At 41.5% G+C, this 18,644-nt stretch overlaps 1 protein-coding gene across 1 annotated transcript in view; it reads left to right on the forward strand.

Moving 5' to 3' along the window:
* atp8b1 (ATPase phospholipid transporting 8B1) overlaps positions 1 to 18,644 on the forward strand; it is a 72,749-nt gene that overhangs the window by 23,393 nt on the left and 30,712 nt on the right. Inside the window, exons 2-7 of the mRNA XM_037545777.1 lie at positions 3,363 to 3,525; positions 6,468 to 6,565; positions 13,555 to 13,668; positions 14,454 to 14,552; positions 14,990 to 15,051; positions 16,561 to 16,633. Coding sequence (XP_037401674.1) covers positions 3,381 to 3,525; positions 6,468 to 6,565; positions 13,555 to 13,668; positions 14,454 to 14,552; positions 14,990 to 15,051; positions 16,561 to 16,633 — 591 coding nt within the window. The 5' untranslated portion in view covers positions 3,363 to 3,380. The remainder of the gene's footprint in view (positions 1 to 3,362; positions 3,526 to 6,467; positions 6,566 to 13,554; positions 13,669 to 14,453; positions 14,553 to 14,989; positions 15,052 to 16,560; positions 16,634 to 18,644) is intronic.

Below are 18,644 nucleotides of genomic sequence, written 5' to 3' on the forward strand. Positions count from 1 at the left end.
TACCTGGGAAGCCAGCAGGTGTGCGAGTGTGTGTGTGTGTGTGTGTGTGTGTGTGTGTGTGTGTGTGTGTGTGTGTGTGTGCGTGCGGCGGAGTGAACAGACATGTACATTCCTGACATGTTTACTGTGCTGGAGCGCGGACGAGCCTGAGATCCTGCTTTAGGCATAAAACCGAGCTGAACTCTCTCCTGATCTTTAACGTCTCAGACAACCGATTCAAACCCAGAGCAACAGCCTCTCTGACAAAATATCCACAGATACAACTGGCAAACATCTGTGTTGTCCTGCGTGTCTGTGCAGCGCAGAGTTAACATCTGGATTTGCTGAATTTGAATGGGAGGCTTGAATGAAAAGACAAACAAACGCCGCTCCCAGGACTCCCGCAATTGCCCGCGGCTGCATGAAGAGAGAACCACATCACAGAAGTGGCTTCTTGGACAATAATTAAAACCCAGTCTTGACCTAAACTATTAAAGCTCCTGTTTAGTCTAGGCTTAGTCTTCACCTGGATCTGGGAAAGCGGCCACAGATCTGTCGTCAGTATCCGTGTACTCGAACGTTTGTAAACAGAAGTGAAACGGTTCCTTGTTGAGAGACTTAAACTCTGGTGTCTTTACTGTGGTGGTGATGGGAACCAGGAGTCACAATGTCTACAGCACAAATACAGACACTTTAATCACCATCCAGAACCACCAGTGAACCTAGACGAGTTCTTATATGTGGCGAATGTGAAAAATAAGTTCTTTTTGGTGGCTGTTTAGCTTTTATCATGCCCTACACTGTTAGAAATAAAGGTACATGATTCGTTCATCAAGGTACAAACAGTGTAAACGGTCCCTCAAAGGCACAACAGTGGTCTTAAGGTCCAATTGTGTGCCTTAAATAAATACTTCCCACTGGAAAAGTAGATATTTGTATCTTTTTATAAACTACTTATTTTTTAAAAATAGAGCCATTTAATAAAAAGTCTGGCGAAGAGACGAGGCGTGTGGAGTCAGTACATCTTAGGAAATATCATTTCAGTGGATTATGGTACAGATATGTTCCATGAGTGAAGGTACTGAGATGTACCGCTGAGGGTACCACCACAGTGACCGTGTCATACCTCTTTTTCTGAGAGTGTACAGGTTCCTCTCTGCAATAAGTGGATATTAAAAAGTATATCTCAAGCCAAACACTACCTTGAAACAGTTTCCCAGGAATCAGGCAGCATGTTCATAACCATTTGGTGTAATAATGTTCTGTGAGAGGGCTTTGAGGCATTAAGACGTCTGGTTCCCATCACCTCCGCTGCTGGAGCATTTCACACCAAACCACGTGGGTGGGTGTTTACATCATAGCCGCTTAATTACGCAGAAATGTATGAAAACTGAATCGTAGGGGTTTCCCGCGCTCTTGAAACCAAAGGTGCCAGGAATGGTTGTTTGCATGCTGCCATAGAAGAACCGTTTGGTTCCCTAGAGATGGTGGAGAACCATTTTTGCATGTGAGATGTGTGTGTGAAGAAATGTTTAAATGCTCAAATCTCATTTATAAACATGGGGCCTCATTTTTAACAGTTCTTAAGTGGTAATTTCTTCTTAAAAACCATCTTGCACAGTTTTTGTGAAGTGTGTTCTTATTTGGGATTTGTTCTTGGGTGAGAACAGAATCTAAACGCGCTCAAGAGCCCAAAACAGCTCCGCGGGTCAGGAACGCATCTTGAATCTGACGTAGGCTTTTTCTCAGAACCTTCTTAACGAACCCACATCATCTAAGCCGCTTCTCCCTCTGGGTCGCGGAGGGTGCTGGAGCCTATCCCAGCCGTCACTGGGCGAAAGGCAGGACACACACCGGACAGGTCGCCAGTCCATCACAGGGCATCCTAATGAACATTAAAAAAAAGAGCTTAGGAAGATGTTGGTGCTTGAGGCCAGTGATTCTTTTGGGTACTAAGGTGGTTCTTCTTTGGCGTTGCTCAAAAAAGCCGTTTTTTAAGAGTGCAGAGCTGCAGGTCCAAGTCTAGAACCATTAACCTCTTCAACTCCTTGAGACCACCGGTGGTTCCAAAACGCACTTCGTCGTGTTCTTCATGACTTTCATATTTCATAAGCTACATTCAGAAGCTGGGCGTCGTATGAGGCTGTAACTGTAACGGTCTTCTTTCCAGACAAATAGATGATGTCGTCATTTTTGCCTCGTCTGCCAAGTCACGGTTTCAGAGCTTTAGTAGCCGTCAATGAAGCATATAGATAAAAAGGTCCAGGATTAGTAATAGGAACGCAGTAAAGCTGATGGCTTGTCATTCAGCTTTGTGATATTAGTTCCTCTGTTGATTGTGAAAGCCTGAGAAAGTCCTGCCGTACAGTGTGTTCTGTAATCTGGCTCTACGTGAACGCTGAACCGTCTCATGGTCTGCGCTCTGCTCGGTGAGGTGAGGTGATGTCACATGCTGGATGCGGCAGCTGTTTTGGAGTCAGTCTCTCTGGCTTGCCGTAAGCGTGTGGAGCTCAGTGTGCACATTTGGGCGTGTGAGAGGAGATTAAGCAGCTGATTCACTTCTCAGAGTTGGGCCTCCGTGTTGCCGTACAGTAGATTTATATGGAGGAAGCGGAGCGGCTCTTTACTCCGAGCTCAGCTGAACGCAGACTGTGAAAGGCTGTAAGAGCTGCACTCATCTCCTGCGTCACTGGGCGTCTTCCTCTGCTTTCCTTCTCTTTCGTTCTTTCTTTCTTTCTTTCTTTCTTTCTTTCTTTCTTTCTTTCTTTCTTTCTTTCTTTCTTTCTTTCTTTCTTTCTTTCTTTCTTTCTTTCTTTCTTTCTTTCTTTCTTTCTTTCTTTCTTTCTTTCTTTCTTTCTTTCTTTCTTTCTTTCTTTCTTTCTCTTTCGTTCTGTCTTTCTTTCTTTCGTTCTGTCTTTCTTTCTTTCGTTCTTTCTTTCTTTCTTTTTTCTTTCTTTTGTCTAAAATTAAGAACCATATTTCTTTTCCTCTCTGTCTTTCTTTCTTTGGTCTGTTTTTACTTTAATTTGTTCCTTTTTGTTTTCTTTTGTTCCTGCTTTCATTTGTTCTCTCATTTATTCTTGCTTATTTTCTTTCTTTTTGTTTTTACTTTTTTCTTTTCTTGTTTTTCCTTTCTATAAATCTTTTCTTTCTCAGTTTCTCTTTTTCTGTTGTCTTTTGTTCTTCTGTTTTAGTGTTTTGTTCCACTTGCCATTCTTTCACTCGGTCATTCATTCATTCGTTCTTCCTGAAATGCACTTAAATGAAGGGCTTATAAAATCACTGAAGTCAAATCTCTCTCTCTCTCTCTCTCTCTCTCTCTCTCTCTCTCTCTCTCTCTCTCTCTCTCTCTCTCTCTCTCTCTCTCTCTCCCTCCCCTGTAGTGTGTGAACTCTCTCAGGATGAGTCGGCCGCGTGCGGACTCCCTGGATTCCCTGGGGCCGGATGATGAGGTCGTGCCGTACAGTGATGATGAGACTGATGACGAGTTGGAGCAGGATGAAGATGAAGAGGAGGTGCAGCCGACCGTCCCAGCAGCAGAGCCTGGTGCGTCACTCTCTTTAGTGCCGTTCGTTACTAATGACATGAAATCGTGATATTTCACAGATATCACTGTATTAGATTGGACTAATTGTCTTCTCTTAAAGAAAAACTCATTTTCCTCACTTTTTTCTCATTTAATGTAGTTTGTAAACATTGTTCCAAAACATACCAAGAAAAACAGGCTGTTTAATTCTGATGAATCAAGAGAAAAATGGATTATGACTGTCTTTGCTCTGTAAAGCCAAATAACCTCATAAGTGGGGAAAAAAATTAAAACCCAAGAAAATGGTAGGATATGGGCCCTTTAAGCTGACACCAAAGAGATCCTTACTGTACCTGTTAACCTCACAGGCTGCACATTGACAGGAAGAAAACCATCTGTTTATGCAGTATTTGTTTTATTCTCAGCTGTTTTTGGGAAACCGTCTGACTCTGATCTGTTGGGTTCTATGACTTAGAGCTTAGAGCAAGGGTGGTGAACTCAACCGCTAAAGGGGCCTTTAAAAAATCTCAATTCATCCATGAGCTATGTGCTATAATAATAATAGTAATAATAATAGTAATAATATTAAGTTCAATTTATATGGCGCCTTTCACAAACCCAAGGACGTCAAAAAATGTTGGTCTTCATCAAAAAAAAAAAATTAAGACTACAGAGAGGAAAAGGGAAGTTTTTAGCAGGGATTTTAAGGAAGACAGAGAAGAGCAATTATGAAGAGTGGAAGTTAGAGAATTCTTGTTTGGAGTTTGGGGGCAGCAGCACTGAAAGAGCAACCTGTAACTTCCATCCATCCATCCATCCATCCATCCATCCATCCATCCATCCATCCATCCATCCATCCATCCATCCATCCATCCATCCATCCATCCATCCATCCATCCATCCATCCATCCATCCATCCATCCAAGCCACTTCTCTGTCAGGGTCGCGGGGGGTGCTGGAGCCTATCCCAGCAGTCTTCGGGCGGAAGGCAGGATACACCCTGGACAGGTCGCCAGTTGAAATCATGCATGAATTCTTGAAATATCAAACATTTAAATGTCTGCAGCAGCTCAGCCTTTCAAACCTACCTATGTGCTTGAATTAGACCTCTGGCATCTTTCTTTAACACTTGGGCTGTTTCTGAGCTGCTGAGCTGACATTGGGTGCTTATACTGGCTGAACTGCAGCTGAATGCCACTAGTGCATTTGGTGATATGACCGGTGTGGAATTTGGTAGGATTGAGGTGTAACTGCTGTCCCATATTCTGTTGTTGACGTAGGAGAGTTGGGCACACATTACATTGCAGTGCATGCTGGGGAGTGTAGTAGAGCACATTGGCTTATATTGGATAGGATTGTGTTGTGGGCCTGATCTGGCCAGCAGGCCTTGGGTTTGACACACAGGACTTACAGAGAGAGGGAGAGCGAGAATTTGACTTTATTGATTTTATTAGCCCTTTATTGAGGTATGATTCAGGAGGAAGTCTTAAAAATTAAGTATTTTATGCTTTAAACTGTTATAGAACTCAACAGATTCAACACAGCAAGCTGAAATGGGTGGTTCTGATTTTAAAGTCTGATTTGCTGGGATATATTTGAAGATAATGACCCAAATAATTAAAAAACCATGTTATTAGTGGCATAAGCTTCGCTCATTATGCTTATTGCTTTGTGGTGTAAAATTTGACAACATCACTGCAGGTCATGGCCTTCTTGCTTTGCTGGACATCACATCTGTGGTCATTCAACCTTTATTTCTATGGCTTTGGGATCACGGTAGCGTCTAGTGAGTGTAATGTTTTGAATGTGTTTCTGTTGCATTCACCACATTCTAGTTTCTGACCTTTTTCTCCTGCCATTTGTGAATGTTTGAACAGTGGTGGACGAAGTACACAAATAAGGTACCTGAGTTAAGGTAGAGACGCCCAAGGTAAAATATTCCTCAAGTAAAAGTAGAAGTTCCTCCCTTTAGACCTCCACTTGAGTAAAAGTACTAAAGTATTTCCCTTCAAATGTACTTAAGTATAAAGTAAAAGTACTAAAAGAGTAATTCTGGCTCTGATGTCCTGTTATCATTTTTATAACCAGACTGGCTTCATGAACTCATTTCAGGTGAAAGTCCTCCAGCGTCTCTCTTGGTAAACCAGTCTTTTAATAGAACGTCATTAATTAGTGACGCTGACGTCTATTAAAATGATCAGAAGCACAAAACACTGAAGGTAAACAGTTTCCATCAGGGAGAACCGAGTGGCTCTGAAATCACTTTTTACACACAAGCAAAGTTTCAGTTTCAGATTTATTTACAACTTAGTTCCAAGTTTAAGTTGAATAAAAACTGGCTTTAAACTCAGGATCACAGATGAGCTCCTTTACTATGTTGATCTGTAGGCGTCTGTTCATAAACATAAACCAGCCCAAACTCATTTACTATAAAATGAAACGGTGTTTGTAGAAATTCAGAAAAAAGCCGCGTCAGTCTCGACTGCATATGTGGACATATTTCTATATTGAGCTCTATTTACACAAAGTTAGGTTAGTTCATCATTTATGTTGAACAGACTCTCCCAAAGTTTTACGCTGCTGCGCTGACGTTGAACCGCGTGCTGCACTGGGTCGGTATGACCAACAGGTCAAAACCAGCTCTAAACAAAGTGACCGCTGGGCCCTGATTGGTGCTCTGGCTTTGCGCTTCTTTCGTTTTGACATGTTACGTTTTTATACACACAGAAACCAAAAGGAACGACAGATGTCTCAGAATGTAGGAGGAAAAAGTCGGATATTAGACTCTGAAATGTAGTGGAGTGAAAGGAAAAAGTCGCCCAGAAATGAAAAAACTTCAGTACAGATACACGGAAAAATACTAAAGTACAGAAACGAATTACATTTACTCAGTTACTCAGTTACTGTCCACCACTGTATTTGAACCACTTAGACGATTTTACTTTTGATCTCTCGATTGCAGAAGCTGGATGGCAAGTCAAAGTGAACGACCGAGACTTTTGCAAACTTCCAGAATTCAAGAAGAAGTCCTTTCTGTGCTTTAAGAAGAGCAAATACTCAGTAAGTATGCGCTTTATCTTCAGTTGTTTCCATGGAAAAATCTGCCTCAGCTTCCCGAACGAAACCAAAACGTGTTTGTTTGTGGAACATGCGAGGTAAAGCATGTGGGGGATGGTGGTTTGTGCCTGTATGAAGCCAAGCATGTCACATACAGCACAGCAGAGCTTTTCCTTGTTTAAACCAGCAACACTTGCTAGAGTGCACTGTTTAAGGTCAGATTTGCATGCCGGCTGATGTCCCTGTGAGGACACAGACGCCGATTCTTCTTCCAACACCCCCTCGACTCTGGACAGTGGTCTGCAACACACAGATCTCAGCAACATGTGGCTTCCCTGTTGTGGCTCCACAGCAGAATTAGATTTGTAGGTAAAAATAAAATAATCCTCCTTTACAGTAAGATAAAGCTCTGCTGGTCGTTCTAATGCAGATTTATCAATAGATTGAAAGCTGGAGTTTATGTAGAACTGCTGATTCATCCTTTTAACCCTGAAGGCTGGCGTACAGATACTGTATGTGTACCATCTCAGTACTTATGAAGGGTCTTTCTCATGTCCACAGGTATTGCAGTATTGCTTCTCCATGATCAGTTACTCATGCAGCTTTGCTGCTGTTAGTCTGATTGGCTCCCTTCTCAGTTCCTTGGAAGTGGCCTACTTCCAAAGATGTGCAGTTTCTTGATCAAGGACACTGAGCTGTGCTTGTTGTAGAGTTTGGCAGTGATCAGATTAATCAGAGCTGGGGTATATGAGCGTTTCCGTGTTGGCGCATTCTTCCTTTGACATTTGGTGGAACCACAACCCCCCTATAGTGTTTCTCAGCACTGCTATATTTGTCGTAGTGCTTTGTTGGAAGTGGGTCAGTGTGGTGAAGACAGCTGAGGGTACCTGGGCTTCAGTGTCGTATATTTGGGATGAAGATCGGTTACGTTGAGTCACTCTTTAGACTCTTTTCGTCTGTTTTCTTCCTGCTTGCTGCAGCATGTGACACTGGAATCTCTAGCGTCAGACTCTCCTCTGTGGAGGAAATAAGAGACGTCATCCTTCTCTCTATTCATCTCTTATCATCTGTTCTGCATCTCTTATGATCTTCACTGTAGCCTGCAGACTGTCGGGTCTAGTTCCCACCCACAGCAAGCTGGTGATACCGGCAGGTTATTTCAGAGCCAAACCTTGTGTTGAAGTAATAACTTTATGGACGTAACTGGATAGTTACTAGGGTGGGACCGCTTGTCACTGTGTTCGATCATCTCATGACCTTCAGTCAGGGAACATAACTGAACCATAATCCACTCAAATGATCTGTTCTAAGCTGGACTGACTCCACTCACCCCGCCTCGCCTCCAGGCTTTTACTCTACTGATCTGTTTTAAAACTTTCAGTTATTAAAAAGGTACAAATACCAACTTTTCACCTGGAGAAACTGATTTAAGGTCCACAGTCAGACCTGAAATTCACTGCTGGAGCTCTGAGGGAACATTTACACTGTTTGTACCTTGATGAACGAAAGATGTTCCTGCACAGATCCTTTATTTCTAACCGTGTGTGCTAAAGTCAAATTGCATCTGTTGACTTTCTAAGAGGGGAAAGTGAATAGTCCTCTACAGAGAACACACCTCTGCACATTTTAATGCACAGTTACTGTTTCTGTGCTGAATCTCGCATAAGAAAGCCTAAAATGTGATGTGCGAAAGTCATGACAAACGTTAAATTCAGCAAACTTGCAGAAAAATGCCGTTTTGACACGTTCTCTATAGAGGATGTGTTAACTTATTAACACTTAGAAAATGATCAAAAACGTCATTTGACCAGGGGTGCTCAAACTTTTGCCTACCGGTCTTGTGACAAGATTTTATTATTTATTATAATAATATATAATATATTATTTCCTACACATCCTGCATGATGTAAGGGGCAGATTAGGTTTTCAAAGTATAAAACGGCGTTAAAAGGTATTTTTTTCTAAATGGTCAACTATCCGCCGTCATTCGGAGGGGTTTGGTGTGAAATGGTTCACTGTAAAGAAACTTACAGACTCAGATTTCCTTACAGTGGTGGTGATGGGAACCAGGGGTCACAATGTCTACAACACAGATACAGACACTTTATTTACCACCAATGAAGCTATGCGAGTCGTCTGAGCTTTTATGTGTAATGTTGATGATGATAAAATAGTGATAAATCTGAAAAAATAAGTCTTTAAGACTGTTTTGCCTTATAACACCCTGCAGGTGCTCCACGGATAGTCTTAAAAGATTACATTATTACATTACATTACATTTAGCAGACGCTTTTATCCAAAGCGACTTACAAATAATGTGGTACATAGAACAAGCATAGTCAGGCCTTAAAGGAGGCCAAAGGGTAATAGCGGGGTAGAGAAGGGAAGGAGGGCAAGAAGGAGATGAGGTTGGTAGTGGTTAGATTGCAAGAGACGATTAGAGCAAGTGCTCCCTGAAGAGCTCCGTCTTCAGAAGTTTCTTAAACATAGCGAGGGACGCCGCTGCTCTGACAGTGGAAGGTAGCTTGTTCCACCATTGGGGAATCAAGTATGAGAACAGTCTCGATTGCTTTGTGTGACTGTTTGGCAAAGCTAAGCGACGTTCATTGGAGGATCGCAGCGGCCGGGCGGTGCTGTAAGCCTTTAGGAGCGAGTGCAGGTAGGAAGGAGCCTGCTCTGTTAACACCTTGTAGGCAATCGTAAGAGTTTTAAATTTGATAGGAGCAGCAACCGGTAACCAGTGGAGCTCAATGAGCAGTGGGGTGACATGCGCCCGTTTTGGTTGGTTAAAGACCAGATTCGCTGCAGCGTTCTGAACCATCTTCAGCGGTTTTACAACACAGGCCGGGAGGCCCGTCAGTATGGCACTGCAGTAGTCGAGGCGTGAGATGACCACTGCTTGTACCAAGAGTTGGGTGGCTCGTTGTGTTAGAAACGGCCGTATCTGTCTGATGTTGTACAGCCCAAAGCGGCAGGACCGAGCCACCGAGGCAACATGGTGCATAAAGGAGAGAAATACATCTTAGGCAAAAACCTTCAAAAATTATTGCTAAGCAACGTCCCAGAGATCAGACGCCGGATTCATAACCATGTCGTGTAACAGTGCTTAAGACTGTAAACGTTGCTTTATATGAAAGCGTAGCTTTGTTCCAACACTGATGAAACTCTGATTCAGAGAATCTACCAATTGTTACTTCATTTTATTCCAAGATTTTTATTTAAAAAATTTACCCTAAATAAAAAAAATTGGCTAAAAATGAAGCTTCTTAGTTTAAGCATATAGCTCTCGACCAAAACCTTAAACCTTTTTTTGCCACCTTTATTTTTCAGAGATTAAGAAATTCGGTGAATTCCACTTTAATATGTATATAATATTTATTCCCAACATGCTCAGTCATTGTGTGTTTACATGCACTCAATAATCTAATCATAATTGGATTTTCTGCACTTATCTGATTATTCAAATGGTCATGCAAACACTCCAATTTAGAAATCTGATTAAGAAATCTGATCTGACAAAGGGAGCTGGGTTTTAGCTCAGTAATCAGATTTTAAGCTCTTACTCTGATTTCTTTCCAATTTGTCAGTCTGCGCATGCATGAAAACAGGCTGAAGGACTAGAAATGTGCAGGCAGTGTTACACTTCTGGAGCGACGTTGAAATCAAATAAATTCTCGACGAAATGAAGGATTCAAATTGAATTCATCTTCTATATGACGTATGTTCATATTTTCAGGTAAAGTGGCGCATGAAGTTTTACATTATGTTCATGTCACATCTTCTGTGAGTTTTTGCCAGTTCCAAACCAGAAATCTGATTACTGTCTGACTTGTGTAGACCTGGAGTTTCCCCATTATCTGATTATCGGATTGTAAGTGCATGTAAACGCGTTGATCAGATTTCCTGCAGTTATCAGATTGTAAGTGCATGTAAACGCGTTGATCAGATTTCCTGCAGTTATCAGATTGTAAGTGCATGTAAACGCGTTGATCAGATTTCCTGCAGTTATCAGATTGTAATTGCGTTTAAACGCATTGATCGGATTACTGAATCGGATTTCCTGCAGTTATCTGATTGTAAGTGTGTGTAAACGCATTGATCGGATTACTGAATCGGATTTCCTGCAGTTATCGGATTGTAAGTGCGTGTAAACACATTGATCGGATTACTGAATCGGATTTCCTGCAGTTATCGGATTGTAAGTGTGTGTAAACGCATTGATCGGATTACTGAATCGGATTTCCTGCAGTTATCGGATTGTAAGTGTGTGTAAACGCATTGATCGGATTACTGAATCGGATTTCCTGCAGTTATCGGATTGTAAGTGTGTGTAAACGCATTGATCGGATTACTGAATCGGATTTCCTGCAGTTATCGGATTGTAAGTGTGTGTAAACGCATTGATCGGATTACTGAATCGGATTTCCTGCAGTTATCGGATTGTAAGTGCGTGTAAACACATTGATCGGATTACTGAATCGGATTTCCTGCAGTTATCGGATTGTAAGTGTGTGTAAACGCATTGATCGGATTACTGAATCGGATTTCCTGCAGTTATCGGATTGTAAGTGCGTGTAAACGCGTTGATCGGATTACTGAATCAGATTTTCTGCAGTTATCGGATTGTGTGTGTAAACGCATTGATTGGATTACTGAATCAGATTTTCTGCAGTTATCTGATTGTAAGTGTGTGTAAACGCATTGATCGGATTACTGAATCGGATTTCCTGCAGTTATCGGATTGTAAGTGTGTGTAAACGCATTGATCGGATTTCTGAATCGGATTTCCTGCAGTTATCGGATTGTAAGTGTGTGTAAACGCATTGATCGGATTACTGAATCGGATTTCCTGCAGTTATCGGATTGTAAGTGCGTGTAAACACATTGATCGGATTACTGAATCGGATTTCCTGCAGTTATCTGATTGTAAGTGTGTGTAAACGCATTGATCGGATTACTGAATCGGATTTCCTGCAGTTATCGGATTGTAAGTGCGTGTAAACGCGTTGATCGGATTACTGAATCAGATTTTCTGCAGTTATCTGATTGTAAGTGTGTGTAAACGCATTGATCGGATTACTGAATCGGATTTCCTGCAGTTATCGGATTGTAAGTGCGTGTAAACGCGTTGATCGGATTACTGAATCAGATTTTCTGCAGTTATCGGATTGTGTGTGTAAACGCATTGATTGGATTACTGAATCAGATTTTCTGCAGTTATCTGATTGTAAGTGTGTGTAAACGCATTGATCGGATTACTGAATCGGATTTCCTGCAGTTATCGGATTGTAAGTGTGTGTAAACGCATTGATTGGATTTCTGAATCGGATTTCCTGCAGTTATCGGATTGTAAGTGTGTGTAAACGCATTGATCGGATTACTGAATCGGATTTTCTGCAGTTATCGGATTGTAAGTGTGTGTAAACGCATTGATCGGATTACTGAATCAGATTTTCTGCAGTTATCGGATTGTAAGTGTGTGTAAACGCGTTGATCGGATTACTGAATCTGATTTCCTGCAGTTATCGGATTGTAAGTGCGTGTAAACGCATTGATCGGATTACTGAATCAGATTTTCTGCAGTTATCGGATTGTAAGTGTGTGTAAACGCATTGATCGGATTACTGAATCAGATTTTCCGCAGTTATCGGATTGTAAGTGCGTGTAAACTCCCTCATTTAAGGATAAGGTCTGTTTGAGAGAGCGAGCCAGAGAGAATAAGACAGGGTAGATAAGTCTGAGTTACTGGACAAAGATGTCAGTGGTGGAGGAAAAATGCGGTTTCATAAAGACTGATAGACACAGTTCACTGTGGCTCAGGGACTGACTGTTTCTATTTCCTGGTAAGGGCAGATGTTCCTGCTTCCCTGATCCTCCTCTGTGGTAGCAGATCATCCTGACAGTGCTGTAAGACAGTAACTTTGACTCGGCTACACCAAAAAGTGGAAGTGGAAGAGTGTTTAATGTGAAATAGTTTGTTGTAGAGAAACTTTTCTTTACAGTGGTGGTGATGGGAACCAGGGGTCATGAGGTCTACAACACAGATATAGACATTTTATTTACTTTCCAAAACCACCAATGAATCGTCACGTGTGTTCTGAGTTTTATATGTAACGTCGATGATGGTAAAATAGTGGAAAAGCTGAAAAAAGGTCTTTTCTTTTGGGACTATTTTTCTTATGACCGCCTGCGTGTACCTGTCCAACATGAATAGATTTAAAAAAAAACAAAAAAAAAAGGCCAAAATCTCAAAAACGGGCATAAAACAGTGTCTCAGACATGAGATGTCAAATATTCATAACCATTCGCATGTAATAACTCTGTGTAGCTTTTAGAGGTATTAAACTCTTCAGATGTCTGGTTCCTATCACCACCACTCTGAATGACTTTGTTTACATCATAGCAATTTAATTATGTAAATGCTTTCGATGCAATTAACCTTAAGCCTCTACTCCATGCATTATGAGAGCAATTGAAAAAACTAATTCGATTCACTATTCTTGCATAAAATCAACCTGATTTATTAAATTTCATAACTTTTTTTTTTTAATAATAATGTATGCAGGGGTCCTTTCAGGGTATGTTGCCCTGAGGCAACATTGTGCGACAATGGGAAGATATGATATAGACCCGTGTTCCCTGATGTGGTGCGATCTGGCTTTGTGACTGGTTAAATCCATTCCACTGTTGCTTCTAGGCAACAAACATTCTTCTGCAAATTCTCATAACAAAAAAAGATACTGAATGTTAAATAAGAGGTTTAAAGGTGTCCACTAACAGACAGTATGACCAAGTACATGCTTTTTACTGACTTATTTGAACACTTCCCCTTATTAACCCTGTCATTCTTGTTAAATATGTAGGAAGTTAGTCTAAAATAAGGAATAAGGGGTTTGTTGCCTGGAGGCAACGTCATGCATTAGAGGGTTGAATCTGTTGTGCCAGCAAATCTTAATGTTTATAATGTGTTTTTATTTATTATTGTTTTTCAGGGAAACGCTATCAAGACCTATAAGTACAACGTCTTGACCTTCCTCCCTCTGAACCTGTACGAGCAGTTTAAGAGAGCAGCCAACCTCTACTTCCTTGCCTTGCTCATCTTACAGGTACTTGACTGACCTTTTGAGTGTTAGCACTTTTTTACTTTCTTTGATGTACCATGTAAATATTGTTCAGGTTTCTTTCATACTGTCCATACATGGAAACTAAGCTGCAAAAAAACAGCCAGTTTAGATTTCGTCATGGTTATGATGTCACAACCATGAAATTAGATACGACCACCCATTCAGTCTACCGCAGTTTAGTCCCGCCCATGCTCATTGAAGTGTTGTTGAGTCAGATGGTCTGCAGCAGCGTTATAGGTGAGTGGAAGATGTGTGGAAAGTGATTAAACGCTGTGCTGTTCATGGCTGTCGGGAAGCAAATGCGTCATTGCAGCCTTCAAATGAACCACACGTCTGAAAAGAGTGGCTGAAGCTCATCCCATCAGACATTATTTTGTTTACAGACCCAAAACCGGCCTGCTTAACTGTGACTTTTAATTTTTTTTTACTTTTTTTTAAATTTAATGATGTTTCTTTAATGACGATCTTTTAAATCGGGTGATTTTTATCATGTTTTTTATTTCTGTTCTTGTTCATTTTTTCTTTTTTTTTTTAAAGAACTCTGTGTTTTCTGGTTTGTAAAGCACTTTGAGTGACAGCAGTGTATGAAAGGTGCTATATAAATAAGTTTGCGACGGTAAGAGATGAATAGAGGTAGGGAAAGAGCATGAAAAAAACAAATGTTGACTGTTTTTGGTACATAAAACCATACAAAGGGCAAGTAGATTAGTTTTTGGATTTGATTTCAACAGATGGCCGTTATGTTTCTGTTTTCTCCTTTTAATTAGATCATCCCACAAATCTCCACGCTGCCCTGGTACACCACACTGGTGCCCTTAGTGTTGGTGCTCGGCATCACTGCTGTTAAAGACCTGATAGATGACCTGGTAAGGAATTGTGCAGGGTTTTTATTAAGCATGCGTGTAAAGTCTGGACCAATAGAGTCAGGAGTTTACCACTGGAATAAGAAAGTAAATAAAGTGAAAGGATTTTTGTTAATTGGCTAATAATAATAATGATGATGATGATGGTGATGATGATAGTGGTAGTGATGATGATAAATATTCATGTGCACAGCGTCTTGTTTGCAAAACAGTGATACAAGTTTTGCTACAGTATCACAAAATCATATAAAATGATGTGTAAATATAACCAGATACATGCAACCTGATCATTTTTGTTTGTAGTTGAGTTGCACTGTTCAAGCATAATGACGTTACTTTGCAATCTTTCATTCTCTTATGATCTTTCTATGATCTTGTATGGAAGTCTCATCATTGCCCCCCCACTGATCACCCTCTCTTGATCTGCCTTTTACTCTCAGGCTCGGCACAGGATGGACAAAGAAATCAACAACAGGAAGTGTGAGGTGCTCCTTGGTGGCAGGTGGGTGAAATAGGAAGTCAGGATTTAATGAATCCGTGATTTTGCCACAGTTTACACACCGTGTTATAAAACCGTGACAAAATATATGATTACAACAATGCCGAGTAAATAATTGGATTAATTTCTAATAATAATTGCTCAAAACATTGAATAATGTAGTAGGTTAGCGTAATGGTTATAGATCAGCGCATATAGATGACAGCGGAAAGGCGGGTCCGAGCACTCAGCCGCGACACACCTCGGCGACCTCTTCGGTGGCAGACGTTGGCCCGGCGACCTCTTCGGCGGGGGTGAGGGGACGGGGAAGGAAACGAGGTCCGAGCGCCCTCGGAGCGGGGATGGGAGGGGAGAGAGGGACGCGCCAAGCGCCGTCGGAGCGGGGATGGGAAGGGGAAGAAAGGCTCCAGTCCTCCTGGGAGCTTGTACTGGAGCATTGAGCTGGTTCTCAGTAAGGGCAGCGCCAGAGCTGAGAGGGATCGAGGGCTCGCTGCTCCACCTCCTCGTCACCACCCCCCCGCTGGCAGCTCGACCGCCTGGGTAGCTTGGAACTCGCTCCTTCCTCTGGTGCCTCTCGTAGCCGGCACCAGCATCATCCTCCTTCCACGACAGTCACTCACGTCTATCAGGGGAGCTCGGGCTCTGTGCTCCACCCCCTACGCGCTCGCAGCTCTCTCCCCGGCGTTCTCGCCGAGGTGCTTTGCGGCTGAGTGCTTGGGCCCCGCCTTTCTGCCAGCTCTTTCAGCCGTCATCACTGGGGGCGGGTGCATGCCACAACTGAACACTGGCCTGGGAATATATATTAAAAATAAATAAATAAATAAATAAAAATAATAAAAATCCGTTTTAAAACCATAGCAACGAAATCAATAATGCATTTCATTTTTTCCGTTCTGTGAATGAGCTGCCTGGTTAATGTTATAATACCATGAAAGACTCCCTTTTGTCCTTTGGCACAACTTGAAAAGAAATATGAAACAAACAAGCAAACAAAAACTAAACAAAACAAGCTACACCAGGTTTGTAAGACATTTTTAATACAGGGTAGCAGCACTCAGGAAACACAGGCTCATTGACTTTATTAATGCAAACCTAATTATTAATAGATACTGTGAGACCCTGTTACATTCAGACGATACTGTGATATTGAATTTCCCTCAGCGTGAAGGTTTTTATTAACTTGGCGGATTAACAGGTGCAACATTGAAGTTGTGTGGTCATACAGTTTAAACAGTTTTAACAGAAGTTACAAGTTTTTACAAGTAAAATAAGTTATCGCATCTTTTTCTGAGAACACACTTAAATATGACTTTTATATGTAATACAAAATCAACCCTATGATCTGGCCAGGGGTGCCCAGACTTCTGCTTTAAGTGTGAACATTGTGTAGTTTTGCACTGTTTTTAAACTTGGCTCAGCCAATCAGACTGTATACCTAGAACTGTATGCTTTATAATGCTTAATGTTTGCTATATTTATGTAATATTAATCTATTCATTCCATTTGTTTCAGGTTTCAGGAGGCCAAGTGGATGGACATTCAAGTTGGTGACGTAGTTCGACTGAAGAAAAACGACTTCATTCCTGTAAGGCGACCCACGAAAATGGGCTCTTTTCTGGAGTTCAAGTCTTATTTGTCTGAAATTGTATTTGCTGTGATTTACAGTGCCCTCCATAATTATTGGCACCCCTGGTTAAGATGTGTTCTTTAGCTTCTAATAAATTGAGGGTTTTTTTAAATAATATAGGACCACGATGGAAAAAAGAGCAAAATCCAACCTTTATCTCAAGTGCATTTATTCAGTAGGAAAAAAATCCCACATTAAGAAATAATTGTTTAACATCAAATAATGTGTGCCACAATTATTAGCACCCCTGATGTTAATACTTTGTACAACCCCCCTTTGCCAACAAAACAGCACCTAATCTTCTCCTATAATGTTTCACAAGATGGGAGAACACAGAAAGAGGTATCTTCGACCATTCCTCTTTGCACAATCTCTCTAAATCATCCAGCGACCTGGGTCCTCTCCTCTGCACTCTCCTCTTCAGCTCACCCCACAGGTTTTCAATGGGGTTAAAGTCTGGGGACTGAGATGGCCATGGGAGGAGCTTGATTCTGTGTGTGGTCAACCATTTCTGTGTAGATCTTGCCATATGTTTAGGGTCATTATCTTGCTGAAAGACCCAGTGACGACCCATCTTCAGCTTTCGGGCAGAAGCCACCAGATTTTGTTTTAAAATGTCCTGGTATTTCAAAGCATTCATGATGCCATGCACCCTAACAAGGTTCCCTGGGCCTTTGGAAGAAAAGCAGGCCCACAGCATCACTGATCCTCCCCCGTATTTCACAGTGGGCATGAGGTGCTTTTCTGCATACTCAGCTCTTGTGTTACGCCAGACCCACTTACAGCATTTGTTGCCAAAAAGCTCTATCTTTGTTTCATCTGACCAAAGCACACGGTCCCAGTTGAAGTCCCAGTACTGCTTAGCAAACTCCAAACGTTTACGTTTATGATTGTGAGTGAGAAAAGGTTTTTTCCGTGCATGCCTCCCAAACAGCTTGTTGGCGTGTAGATAGCGTCTGATGGTTGTTTTGGAGACTTCGTGACCCCAAGATGCTACCATTTGTTGCAGTTCCGTAACAGTGAGCTTTGGAGAACTTTTTATTTCTCTTATCATCCTCCTCACTGTGCGTGGTGGCAAAATAAACTTGCGTCCTCGTCCAGACTTGTTTACCACTGTTCCAGTTGTTTTAAACTTCTTAATAATTCCTCTGACAGTAGATACGGACAGGTGTAGGTGAGTGGCTATTTTCTTGTAGCCATTGCCTGACCTGTGAAGGTCAACACACATCTGCCTTACTTGAATGCTATGTTCCTTTGTCTTTCCCATGTTGAAGAGAAATGGCCTCTGTGTTGTGAATTACTAATTAAATGTTCCTACATACTTTGATTAACTTCGTAAACTACTGTAGAACTGACAGAAATTCTTTAATTACATTTATTTCCTAAGAATTGTTAGGGGTGCCAATAATTGTGGAACAGGTGATTTTATGAAGAAAAATTATTTCTTAGTCAGGGATTTTATTTTCCCCCTAAAACTCTACTTGAGTTAAAGGTTACATTTTTCTACAATTTTCAGTGTGACAGTATGTTTCCACAATAAAAACTGAATTTATTTTAAGGCTTTTGACACATCTTAACCAGGGGTGCCAATAATTATGGAGGGCACTGTACCTCACCCCTGCGGCCCAGTCCCATTCCTTATTTTTACCCCTACGCCTTGTTTTTGAGTGTTACCTTACCCCTTGGAATTGAATTAGAAGGGGTCGTGGTTGATCTTCCTCTATGAAATGAGACCCTCAAATAAAAGAGCATCACTTCATTATCAGCTACCAGCGCCGCTCTGTAGGCGACCCTGCCCGTCTGCAGTGCCAGCACAGGAGGGTGAAGTTCAGCTCCTCACTGCTGGGCTTTAGTTACATTTAGGGATCATACGCCTTCAAAGACGGGGGAATAAGACATTTATTACCACCCACTGCAATTTTTTTAGTGATGTGAAGCTGAAGTCAGATATTCACCAGCGTCTTGTTCG

Source organism: Pygocentrus nattereri, chromosome 16 (genome assembly GCF_015220715.1).
Source record: "Pygocentrus nattereri isolate fPygNat1 chromosome 16, fPygNat1.pri, whole genome shotgun sequence".
Classification (NCBI taxonomy): domain Eukaryota; kingdom Metazoa; phylum Chordata; class Actinopteri; order Characiformes; family Serrasalmidae; genus Pygocentrus; species Pygocentrus nattereri.